We start from the raw sequence: 14,050 nt of genomic DNA, 5'->3' as shown, positions 1-14,050 counted from the left end.
TTAAAACATTTACATATTTATCAAATATATTTTCTGAGCTCTTAATTTTTACAGACAATGTGCTAGGTTCTGGAATACAAAGATAGCTAAGCCATGCTTCTGATCATTAGTAAGCTTCTCCTATAGGGGATCAGGCTCATGTTATGTATTTGTTACGAGGGAGGAAATCATCTTTTCTACATGTACAGTGAGTAGGGAAGAGGTCAGGAATAATTCTTATGAAGAAATGACAGATAATAATCTCCTTTAATTATGCTAGCATAATAAATAGCAGAATAAATATTTTTCTTGTATTCAGATGAAACTATTCTTGTATAATGTCTCTGAATGATATTTCAATGATATCTGTGGACCAGATACAATTTTAGGTTGGATGCCCAATATCAAAATCATTCATTTTTATTTATCAAAAAATTTAATGCTGAATGTAAAATAGCACTAATATATTATAATTTATTGTCATTTTGGTAGTAAAAGAAAAATTGCCTTCAAAATAACTTTAATATGTTTCATTTTGTATTGCAGATGAAAGAGAAGATGTTCAAAAGAAAACATTCACAAAATGGATAAATGCACAATTTTCTAAGGTAAGACTATTTAACTTTTTTAAGATTAAAGTGGTAGAATTTTCTAAATGAATTAATATCTATGAATTTTAAGTGTTTACATTATTTTTCTCATACTGTAATTTTTATTTTTATTTTGTAAATATATGAATATTATGTTGACTTTGAATTAAGGAATAAGTAGAATATATGGTAAAGAGGTATTTACTTTTTTTAATGTGCAACTTTGCTTCTTCTCAGTAATGTTGCTTTATTGACATGATTCACCGACACAGTATAATAACAAATGTCTATGAAGTAGCTACTATATGTTACAAATGAGAAGATAAATGGATTTTTTTATTGTATAAACTATTATGTTTTATCCCTCTTGATCTTTACCAAGCTCAGAAAAAAATAACATAACTATATAGCGTCTATTTGGTCCCTATAACTTAGAGTATATTTTAAAGAATTTAAAGTGAAGTATCATCTTTTTCTTCAGATATTAGTCCACACAGTAACATTTACTTATGTTGTAATTCAACTCATGATCCATAAAGCACAACTCTTTTAATAATTATACATGAATATAGATTAAGATATCCTTACCCTGAAAACTAGAATATAGAATGTATTATAAAAACATTGTTTTGAATTTCAAAGTCAAAAAATTTGAATTTACATGTAATTATTATGTATTTCAGCAAAAATATCAAGTGTTTTGTGAGTCATTTTTATCTTTCCATTGTATGTATATATATATATATATATGTGTGTGTGTGTGTGTGTGTGTGTGTGTGTGTGTGTGTGTGTATACAATGTATATATGTATATATACATAAATATTGAATGTCCACTCAAAAACAAACTCTGGATAATGGGAAATTAATATTTATAATGTACAATCCTTCTATATCATAGCCCAGTATCGTCATTCACACCTGTAATACCAGTAGTTGGGAGGTTGAAACAGGAGGATGGCAGATTCAAGGGCAGTCTTAGCAGTATAGTGAGACTCTCAGAAACCTAGCAAGACTCCATTTCAAAACAAAAAATAAAAAAGGGCTGGGAGCCAGGCATTGGAAATAGGGTCTCACTAAGTAGCCGAAAGTCTCACTCAGTAGCTGAGGCTTGCTTTGAACCTGCGAGATCCTCCTGTCTCAGCCTCCCAAGCACTGAGATTACAAGCATGCACCACCATGCCCAGGGAGGTAAAATATTTCTGTGTGTATGTGTTAACTTTCAGTTTTGAGACCCTTAAAAGTATCTTTTTCATTTTACCATATGTTTTTTCTAAAATTCTAAGTAAGCGAAAATACTTTTTTGTATTGTTGTTATTTTATGCTTGTATTGGTACATTGTAGTCTCACATCATAATGTAAATTATGATGACACAATGACATACATGGACACAGGACTAGGTGCCCCTCTTGCCTTCCCTTTTCTCTCTTTCCCAATACCAAGTACCCATAATGGAAAAACTACCATCAACTATTGTATACATGTGAATATACTATTAAAAAAAAACTTTTGAAGATAACAAGAAAGAAAGGAAATCTTGTTAACTTTTTTTGGTGGTATCAGAATTTAAATGTAATTCAAATATTGATCATTTAACACTTATTTGTTGTATTAGTACATGATTTTCAACAGAATTCTAAGCCTCTATGATAATATACAATTAGTTGAAATTTAATCTTCTGTTCTCATGGATTGTACATGGTCATTTGGGAGATGTTGACTAGTAGTTTCTAAATGGAGTAAAACCCAGTGGACCTCGTGTGAAAGGCCTGAGCAAGCATTACTCTGGGCTAGGAGGAATCTGGAAGCTTTTATGGTGAAAGGTCTAAAATAGGAGTCCATTGAAAAAAGTATGTTTTTCATTTGTAAATCTGATGTTCAGTAACAATACAATAAGTGAGTACAATGAATGGACTTGTGTAATAGTATACATGGTTAAGTCTGCTAAGTTTAGAAGGAAAAAAATAATTCTGAATGGAAAAGAATTGTTAAAGAAGGCTTTAAAACAGAAAAGGAATGTTATCAACTGTCTGTATGGTAAATTAATATACACATAAACACATATAAAGTTCAAATGAGCCTCAGTTCAAAGGTTTATTGGTGAGGCATAAACATCTATTTATATAATATTTGTAAATTACGGAAAGATAGCAGAGTAGTTCTTTACTAGAAAGCATGTTTTAAGAAAATAAATGTGATTATCCAGGCATGGTGGCGCACACTTGTAATCCCAGTGCTTGGGAGGCTGAGACAGGAGGATCGCACAGGTTCAAAGCCAGCCTCAGCTATTTAGTGAGGCTCTCAGCAACTTAGTGACACCCTGTTTCCAAATAAATTATAAAAAATAGGGCGGGGGAGTAGCCAGGAGGTAGAAAACTCCTGGGTTCCACCCCGCAGTACCACACACAAAAAAAAGAAAATAAATGTAATTAAATATATCTTTATCATTTTGGTGTCATTTGCAGTCAAATGTGTCTTTGGAAAACTCCAACTGATTTTTCACTTCCTCAGTACCATTTTAAAATAAGCCCTATCTCTTTTTCAAATGAAGTTTTCTATTATCCGATTCTAAAAATTTCTACTAGAATGTGATTTATCACATCAATTCCATAAAGATAAGAAAACAGTATTTATCTCCATATAAACACAAAGGCATTTCTAGATAAGATTAATGCAAGGTAAATATTCTTTCTAAGTAATCTGTAGATGTGTTGTAATTCTAAAAATATATAAACTTTACTTATATATAATTCATATAAGCATTATAGTCATTCTCTCAGGCTTATTAAAAGGAAGTAGTTTTGAAATCAGAACCAAAATAATTTTTATAAGACTTGTTTGATGATATGTGAGAAGCAAGATAAATGGAAAAATATAAATAAACCATCTCCCAATGAAGTATATGATGATTTTGATCCTACATTGGATTAAGAAATTATCATTATTTCTCTCACACCACCACTTTTCTGTTTGATTGATTGCTCCCAATTTAGAAGGCAGCTTTATATTTGACTTAAATGAAGTAGGAATGTGTGATTAATTTTGTCTATGAGTTCACAGCATTCCATGATAGCATAGTACATTTACTTCTTTATTGCCATAACATATATGCCTACACCCAAAATCCAGAACCCACCCCCTTAGTATAAGGATATAGAATCTATGTAGAATAAACATATATAGAAAAATAAATATATAAATATATAATGCATATATAGAAATGAACAATGTACCATATTTTCCCAAGAATTCTTAATGAGTTGCCTTGTAACCAGCATGATTAGGATGACATAATTCAAATTAGCACTAAAATGATTATTTAGTAAACCATGCTTCTTTACACCACTCTGTATCTTAGAGGAAAATATTTTACCTAGGCTTCAATATATTTTGGAAAGAAAGGAAACATAAAATATAATTTTTCTGAGTCTTTTTCCTTGTATATCCATATCTACTTATAATAAAACTTATATTAAAAGAGCATTTAAATAGTAAAACATAAACAAAAATTTTGCCATTGTGAAGGATATTGTCTGAATTGAAAGAATATATTTATGCACTCTACCTAATTTCTCTCTCCTATATATTTCAATTATTTCCAATTTTTTAGTCTGGTCTTCTTGAAAACCTCATAGTTAAGTTGTAATCATTGAGTTTGTGATGATATTGATACAAGAATGAAATTTTAATTCCACACCAAAATTTGTAACAAATGTATTTCTTTGTTTCTTTAAATTAAATAACTTCCTTCTTATACAACCCATACCCCCAACAACAGGGGTGTTGAAAAAAATCTATCTGAATAACATTTTATGTTCTTCTCCTTTCTTCCATTCCCAAGGATCCAAAGTACTGCGAAGAGTTCCCTAGATATAAGTCCATTCTAGTTACAGATAGTAGCTTAAGGACTACATGAACGTGTCTATATAAATGGTATTTGGCTGATAGGCCATGCTTAGAGAGAACAAAGGATTTTTGCAGTTGTGGACAATTCTGCCCTTGTTATTGGTCCTCTAAAGCCATGTAATAGAAATATTTTAGCACATTATGTGACATCTCTATAAGGGAGTAGGGTGTTGAAATCCACAATATAATTTCCCGTTTTGAGACAGCTAATTAAATCTCTCTTTAATCTGACTGACCCCACACCCGCCATTCTCTTGTAACTTTCCCCCATATCATTTTCATTTAGATCTTTATATCAGTCTTTAAGGTAGTTTGAACATTATTAATCCAATTATCCAAAATCTGAAATGCTCTGAAATCTGAAAACTTATGGGGTGCTGACATGATATGAACAATATTTCAGATTTTAGGGTATTTTATATTTTGAATTTTCAAATTAAAGATGATTAACTGATAAAGTATGTACAAATATTTCAAAATGTAAAAAACGGTCAAATTTGGAACAATTCTGATCCCAAGCATTCTGGATAAGGGAGACTCAACCTTTGTGAACTTTTATTTTCAGAACTAATATTTTGAATGTGTAATACTTTATAGATGCTTACTCATTTCCTTCTTCAACATGATTTTGGCTACCTTCTTGGCATGAAAAAGAAAGGATAGAGCATTCATTTTTATTATCACACTATACTCTGTATGCCAATCCATGCCTTTAAAACCTGGGTATGTTTATATATATATATATATATATATATATATATATATATATATATACACATTAAGTAAATATATTACATATTTAAAATGAGCTTAAAATTTTCATTTTGTAAGAGGAAGATACTAGAACAGTGGTAAAACTATATCAGGGAAAAAGACAGCAATATTTATGTACCTTTACTTTCTACAAGTTTTTAATTTATATATTGCTACTATACAAAGTGCCTATGAATGTACAGTAAGGAATCAGATGCTTTCCTTACTTTTTCCAACTGACTAATCTCCCTTAGCATAATATCCTCAAGATCCATCCATTTCCCGGTAAATACCGCAATTGTAATTTTTATGGCTGAGTAAAATTCCATTGTGTACATATCTCACAGTTTTGTAATCCATTTATCTCTTGATGGACATCTTGGCTGGTTCCACAGTTTGGCTATGGTGAATTGTGCAGCTATGAACATAGATACACATGGCATTAGTTTGGTTTCCTTTCTTTTGAGTAGATACCCAGAAGTGGTATTGCTGGATCGAATTGTTAGGACACATCGCAAAATTGCTATATTCTATGTGAAGCAAGGAGGGTATGGGGAACATTGAAAACAGGAAGTACTGAATACTTATAGTAATAACAGAGGACTTATTTCACCTTTGAAAGTTTAATACTCCCAAGATGTAACCACTAATTATGATGTTTTTAAATTAATTATTTGGGAGTAATTTCTATTGTGTTAAAAGTTAATGTTTACATATTAGGTTTTAGTGAGTGAGATAATATTTACTAATCTAAACTGAATATTTTTATTCATAAATCCTGCTTTTTATTTTTATTAATCATAAACAAATTATTGTTTGAGAGATAATTTTAATATTTATTTTAAATAATTTTGGAAAAAAGAAAAAATATTGCTTTACTGGCATGTGAATTCCTAACATCTACACTTGATGTTAAGATCATTTGTAGAATGATGTATCCATGTTTGGAATCAAGTTAATTATGCTAAATGGTTTAACCCACCAAGAACCATTCTCCTGAATGATTTCCTGAATCGAATCATTGCTAAGTACCCAAGTATGAAAGGATATCATTCAGTTAGCAAAATGAAAATTGGATTGTGATAGGTCTCAGTATTTTCAAAGAAAGAATATAGTTTGTTTATAGGAAAAATTTAGAAATTTATTGTTCTTTATCAACCTACTATTACTGAGATAATTGATAATTTCAGCCAGTTTTAGAAGGTATGCATGTTTATTTTCTGTATTAATGAGTATGTTCTGAAAGATTTTATGAGAAAATTGGAATTGTTAGTAGCTCTACTTATCTAGTATGTAGTGACCTCACTGGCAAGCATATTTAGCTAGTAAATGTAAATATTTAACAGTTAGCATGATTGTTGGTAACAAAAATAAATTCTCTATAGCTGATGGTCTTAATGCCTTATTTATCTGATTTATCTTGTCTTAGGGCTCTATATTAGTTTTTTACCAAAACAACACTTATTGGTGTTAGTGACTTGTTTTAATTTAGGAACGAGAAATTATTTTTTCATTATTTTAATTTTTTATTGACATATAATTGTACATATTTATGGGACTACTGTGATCTTTTAATTTATGTATACGTTATGTAATGATCAAGTTGTAATAATCAACATATCTGTCACCTTTAACTTTTATCACTTTTTTGTGACTAGTACATTCAAATTCTCATATATATTTTGAAATGCAATATACCTTACACACACACACACATACATACACACACACATAAAACACATTACATAGTGTTAACTATATTCACCTTACTATGCCATAGAATGCTAGAGCGTTTTTGCTTCTTTCTAATGCTAACATACCCAATGACCAACCTGTCCCCAACATAGCCCTCTTCAGAGCTTTCACTAACTTCTATTCTACTCTAAACTACTATAAAGTTCAACTTTTTTAGGTTCCTTATGTGAGTATTTGCAGTACTTGCCAGGTAGAGAAACAAATACATACAGTTTCCTCTACCTGGCAGGTTTCAGCTAACATACTGTCCTCCAGGCCCATTCATATTGTTAAAAAATGAAGGGACTTTTATCTCTCTCTTATTTGGTACTGGTGGTGGAACCCAGAGGGGCTATACTCCCAGACCCAGGGTCTCACTAAGTTGCTGAGAGCCTCACTAAGTAGTTGAGGCTGGCTTCAAACCTGTGTGATCCTCCTGTCTCAGCATCCCAAACACGGGAATTACAAGCGTGCGCCACCACGCCCGGCGAGATAATTATATTTTGGGGGGATGGCTTGTATCTATTATCCTTTCAATAGTGTATAGACACTGAATTTCTATCTCTTTATACATTCAAGTTTTACATTCAAACTAGAAAGTAGAGAATAATTATTGGAAAAGTGACTCTAATGGATTGTGTTTAGAATGTCTTCATAAACCTCATGGGAACAAGATAGGCATGTTAGAGATGGGACTTAGTTGCTGACGAAGGGTCCCTGGGGGTGTGTCTTTAATATTTCATGTCTCTGCTCCATTTAGCTAAATTTATTGATGACAGTTGTAATTTTATGATAAGACTATCCTGAGTATTCTTCACAAATGATAAATGACTAATTTTTATTTCCTCATTAAATGTGAATTTTCATAAATTATACTTTGTTTTACAATACATTTGTTTAAAAAGATAAAACATAAACTGAAGTTGTATTTTAAATATCAAAATATTTAATTGAAAATAATTTAAAAGAATTAAATAGTTAAGGGTAAAATATTCACAATATTTGGTTATGTAGTATTTTCCAGGTGTTCCCTCCATTTTAATACCAAGTTGATATTTACAACTAGTTTTAAGAAAAATCATCAGTGGTAGTAAAAACTTAATTTATAAAACCTTAAAAGAAGTGAAATTTGAACATGTTTTACCCAAACTGGGTAAATTTGAGAAAAAATTATAAAAGTTGCTTGCTAGCCAGACATGGTAGCACACACTTGTAATCCCAGCATTTGGGAGGCTGAGACAGTACAATTGAGGTTTGAGAACAACCTCAGCTACTTAGTGAGGCCCTATCCAACTCAGGGAGACCCTGTTTTAAAATAAAGAATAAAAAATAGGGCTGGGGGTACAGCTCGGAGGTAGAATGCCCCTGGGTTCCATTCTTAGTACCTCATAAAAAAAAAATCACTTACTCACATACATTGACAGATTGGCAGATTGACAAGAAAATAACAAATTTATTGCCATGTCTACATCATATTATACTTCCCTGAGAGATACCCAGGAAAAATGGGTAATTCTTGCTTATATAGCATCTTAAAAAAAGAACAATAAAATTTTAGTGAGTTGACAAGGTAAAGAACATTGACCTTGTTTCAATCAGAATTCTCACTGCTGCAATACAAAATAACCAATTACAACAACTTAGAGGAAGGAAAATTTATTTGCTCACAGTTCTATAAATTTCAGAAGTTCAGTTCATGTCAGGTTTGGTCTGCAGAACTTAGGGTATGGTAGCAGGAGGCAGAAAGATGGAGATTCCAAGTCCTCTACTCTCACATCATGGAGGCTGGAAGCAGAAAGGCATAAACAAGGAGATTCAAAGACCCAAGCACAGTCCCTAAGGCCACACCCTTGGGGACCCACCTCCTCCAGCCAAATTTCACCTGACTAGGTTACCACCCAGAAAATGCATCACAATGGATTTATCTACTGATGATATTACAACTCTTGTGACTTAATTATATTAACTCTGATCATTAATACATGAGCTTGTCAGGCCTTGAGTCTCTAGTGGTGGCAAATTTGGAGGAAATTAAGTCTACTGGGAAATCAATGGCAGATAAAGGCCAGTCAGTATAGATTGTTATGTAGATTCCTCTGGTGGCTTCTTTTTCGTTTTTTTTTTTTTTTTGGTACTGGGGTAGAACCCAGGGAGTTTTCTACCTCCAGGCTATACTCCCAGACCTATTTTTTATACTTTATTTGGAAACAGGGTCCTCACTAAGTTGCTGAGAGCCTCACTCAGTAGCTGAGGCTGGATTCGAACCTGTGCGATGATCCTCCTGACTCAGCCTCCCAAGGACTGGGATGACAAGCGTGCACCACCAAGTTGGCTCCTCTGGTACCTTCTAAGAACTGATAAGAAACTAAAGTCTCTCTGGTGATGAATCTTTGTTCCTCCAGGCAGAGGGGCTCGTTAGTAAGTTTATGTTCTTCTTTTAGACAGATAAGAGGAGAACAGAGAGTTCTTTTTATATCTACTTATTCAGAATTGCTGTCAGCTCAAAGTAGTCCTTATGTCTAATTGGCACACATTAGGATAGTCTACTCTTCTACAGATGACTGAACAATCTGATATATCTTGGTATTTTTATTAATAGTACTTTAAAAATAGAGTTTGATGCCTTGGAAAGCCATATTAAAACTTTCAAAAAATATTATAAATTTCATTGGGTTGCATTATAAATAGTAGCGAGATTCACATATATAGATTTCTTTTAGAAAATTATAGATTTAGAAATTACAAACTTTAGAAATTATAAATATTTACCATATACTTTTGATTTCTCAGTTTTTCTTAATATTTTATCCAAAATTCTCTACCCAGAGCTTTAAAAAACTCCTGTTTTGTGGTACCATCTAAAATGTGATTTATACTCCTTGTCATTATTTAATCTTTGAAATGATATTTTATCATTTCTTAAATCAGTGTGGGTACATTGAACAAGGTTTGAGAGCCACTCTGTAGAACTGAGTCATTAGCTTGTAATTTTATAGTGGATCAAGTACTATGTTTTCATTACTTGGAAAAAATAATGACCTTGCAATTGACTCCTACATTTAACATTTTTATCTCAGCTTTACCGCCATTAAATATAACTGTTTGCATTGACCACATAAGAAGCCAGAAAATCACTGGGTCACAGTTTAATTTAATTCAATTTAAATCCAACAAAGATAGCCGTAATTGATAATTCAAAATTGTGATGATTTGAGGATAATTGGCATTAAATTTTAAAACATAAATTCTGGGGATACTGAAACTATTTTAAGAACATATTATATGGTACTTAAACTATTATACTACCCTTGGTAGTTTATTATTTAGTAGTCTAAACTATTACCTTAAAACAACCAATAGTTGTCATTGTAATTTTTCCAAATAGGTATTATTTTCATATGGCCTGACTCAATGTATAGGATCACAGTTTTTGTTTTGTTTTGTTTTTAAGTGACAGTAAGAATCCTGCTCTCCAGTGAAGATTTCCCAGATCTTATGAAATAACTATATGTGACTAACTCCTTGCCTCTCAATACCCAATAAACCTATCTTATTTCTTTTGAAAAAGGCAATAGACATTATATAAGCAGTACAAGGCTGAATCCTAACAGTCTATGACATTCGAAGAACAGAATGACTTATATTAGGAAAATAGACAATGAATGTTTGTTACCCAAAATTCTTTGTTTCAAGAAGATGGTGCCTGTTGTAAAAATAACATACCTAGGAATTTGATTTAAATTATATGTACATGTTTTGGGGTTACTTGGGATTGAACCCAGGGGAATTCTACCTCTCAGCTATACTTCCAGAATTTTCATTATTTATTTCAAAACAGAATTTAGCTAAGTTGCTGAAGCTAGTCTCAAACCTGTGATATACAGCCACACCTGGAACATATGTAAATGTTTCAAAGCACAGTGGTTTGCATAGAATTTAGTTTTTTCTTTACTTTTATTGGATACGTTGCAATTATATATTATGCACAGAACCTTGGATAACTTCAAATACATACATTATAATGAGTCATTGAACCTGAAATGTAAAGTAATTCAAAGATCAGGATAAATATGTAAAATTACGCATTTATTAAGTATCAGAGATTATTATAATGTATTTGCAATGGGTTGTCTTATTTAATTATTTTTACTTATTTATTTTTAGATGACAAACATTAATTGTGTTTATTTATGGAGCATAATGGGAAGTATTGATCTTTGTATACATTGTAGAAAGATTAAAAGAATCTAATTAACATATCCATCACCTCACCACCTTATCATTGCTTTTGCAGAGAACACATACTGTTATAGAAATGTGAATGAGTAAAAAGAACCCTTCTAGAAAAATATCATGATGGCTTCTAAAAAAGCTAAAAATAGAATTATCATATAACCCAGCACTCCTTCTACTGGGTATATAGCCAATGGGATTGAAATTTGTATGTAGAACAGATAAGTGTACTATCATTTACTTCTTAAAGCAACATTTTTGAATGTGGTGCAAGAAGTTGAACCCAGAGGCACTCTATCTTTGAGCTACATCCCTAGCCCTCTTTTATTTTTAGATAGAAATGGTCTCACTAAATTTCTGAGAGCCTTGCTAAATTGCTGAGGCTGGCTTCAAACCTGTGATTCGGGGATTACAGGCGTGTGCTACCATGCCTGGCTTAAAGCAACATTTTGAGATAGACATTAATAGTACCCCCATTTTACATATGAGAAAAATCAGAGAATGATTAAATAGCCTGCTCAAGTTAACAATGACAGAGTCAAGACTCTTTTTGAGGCTTTCAGGTCTCCAGTGTCCAAATTATTAATTATTAAATTAGAGCCTTTCACCTACTTTTTGCTATTTAGTTAATGAGGTTCAGGTCATGCTACCAAAAAAATATGGCATCTTGACATTTCAGGAAGCCACAAAAGCAACAAAATCCTCTGCTCTCCCATGCTTCTTCTGCGACACAGGTCTTAAAGGCATATTCTGGCTTTCTTCTGAAGTAAGATCATAAGACCTTCATGTACCTTATACCTGAAAGAAAGACTGTTACGCATGAGCACGGAAAAGAATCTGAACGAACAGAATCTACTAAGATTTTCTCAGTTTATTATAATCAGATCATACCCATTCTCTCCCCCCAAACATTTGCTGAAGGCTCACTCTCTAGCAAACTTAATAAGAACATACAAAAGACTCCCCTGCTCTCTTAGGGAAGGGGTTCTTTATTTCTCAAGGCATTATAGTTTCACTGCCCACTTCACTCCCTTTAATTATCACTCAGAATTTCTCAGAAAAATTGGAAAAGGCAAATTATTTAGAAATTCCGCAAGTCAGAATGTTTTGTTCTTAATGAGGACATTCATCTTAATTTATTTTCAGAAATGACCCAGGGAGGTCTGTTACATAATAAAAATGATTTAAATTAGGCATGCAGACTTTTGCACAGCAAATATGGATCACTCATCATTTAAAGGTACAAGAGAAAGATGGACCAGTACTCCTATTATTATCAGAGCTTTGAAGGCAGCATGTTGTCTTGCTTCCCATTGTTTGGATTTTAAACTGATAATTAAATCTACTGGCATTACTGCTGCTTGGATTACAAATACTAAAAACAATTAGATTTCAATCAGATCACATATACATCAAACAGATGTTACTTAAAAAGTCTTTACCAAATGGAATCACACTAAAGCTTTTGATTGCTTTCTTCAAATTAATAAGTATGGATTTGACTTTAATATAGAGTTAAAAGCAAAAATTCTTAATTTCAAAAGAATGATAAGACTTAAAACTATATTCTGGCATAACAGTTTTGCAAAAATTCCGAAGAGAAAACAAACGGGATTTTGTTGTTTCCAACTGCAAACTGTGATATGGCATATTAAGAATTAAGGATTGAGTTGTTTTTCCAGGTAATGTTTTTTTGTGGGTAGGAAATACCTGATTTTGCAGAAATAGATAATTGATTTTTAGAATAGAAGATATTTTTTATCAAATTATATTAATAAATGTTTGAGTTAGTCATTCACTGACTCGAACCAAGAATCTGTAGTTTTTAATATTGTGGAATATTAGATTTTATTTTTAAATAGCAACAAGATATGATATATCTAATATAATTTCATATATAACCATATGTGGGATATACACAGATGTATATAAAATATATACATAAGAATTATATGCATTAAAATTGCTACACATACAATCATATGTGGATATACACATGTATATGCATAAATATATGTATTTATTAGTAAATAATTTTTACATTTGTGTTATCCAATTTGGTAGTTATTGGAAAATAACATAAATATATTTAAATTTAGACTAGTGAAACTGAAGTAAAATATGTGATTTTTCTATTGTGCTAACTACATGTGTTCAATAGCCATACTGAATAACGCAGCGATAGGCCATTTTTATCATCCAAAAAATTTTTCATGGTTCTATAGTATAGCTCTTTTCAACATTATGAGCCTTAACCTCTAAAAATATTTGTAATTAAGCATATATTTAATTATCTTCCAAAGTACCTATTATCATCTCAATATCTTAAAAATAGTCTACTTTTGAATATAGTGGAGATCTTTTAATTTGTTTCTAAATTAAAACATACACGGTATGTAAACTGAGTTGACAAAAATTAAAGCATCATAAAAAGAGTTTTTAAAAAATTAGATAAAATTTTTGAAAACGAGAAAAACACAAGAAAACATGTACTGTATCTGTATACCTTAGCAATTTTCTTGTAATAATAATAATCAGATAAAAGATAAATGTTAGGAAATTGGGGATAATGTTGTAGTCATCTTCAAAAATGGCCCCAATCTAGGGTTGCAAAATAAAATACAGGAATCTTCATTCTTTAAATTCAATTATTCTAAACTTTTCTAGAATGAAGCTTAGCATATAGGTTTATGATATATTTTCTTGCTAGCTCTTTGTTACCCTTATAGCTTTGTGTTTCAATAACAGAAATATAGGGTTACTTACTATTAGACACAAACCCTATGTGAACACTTTGGAACTGGGAACAGCACTAGCTGAATGCCTTTTGCCTATGTCTATGGGCCAGTAAGCAC

At 31.5% G+C, this 14,050-nt stretch overlaps 1 protein-coding gene across 2 annotated transcripts in view; it reads left to right on the top strand.

Annotated features, from left to right (window-relative positions):
* The window catches only part of DMD (dystrophin), a gene marked incomplete at both ends in the record, with an annotated part of 2,101,015 nt that overhangs the window by 185,640 nt on the left and 1,901,325 nt on the right, over window positions 1–14,050 (top strand). For both annotated transcript variants that reach the window (XM_080719244.1, XM_080719243.1), the window contains one exon: window positions 526–587. In XM_080719244.1, coding sequence (XP_080575370.1) covers window positions 526–587 — 62 coding nt within the window. The remainder of the gene's footprint in view (window positions 1–525; window positions 588–14,050) is intronic.

The sequence above is a fragment of the Muscardinus avellanarius genome, assembly GCF_963383645.1.
Source record: "Muscardinus avellanarius genome assembly, chromosome: X".
Lineage (NCBI taxonomy): Eukaryota > Metazoa > Chordata > Mammalia > Rodentia > Gliridae > Muscardinus > Muscardinus avellanarius.
Note: the sequence above shows the minus strand (reverse complement) of the source record. Positions and strands in the feature narration are given on the sequence as shown.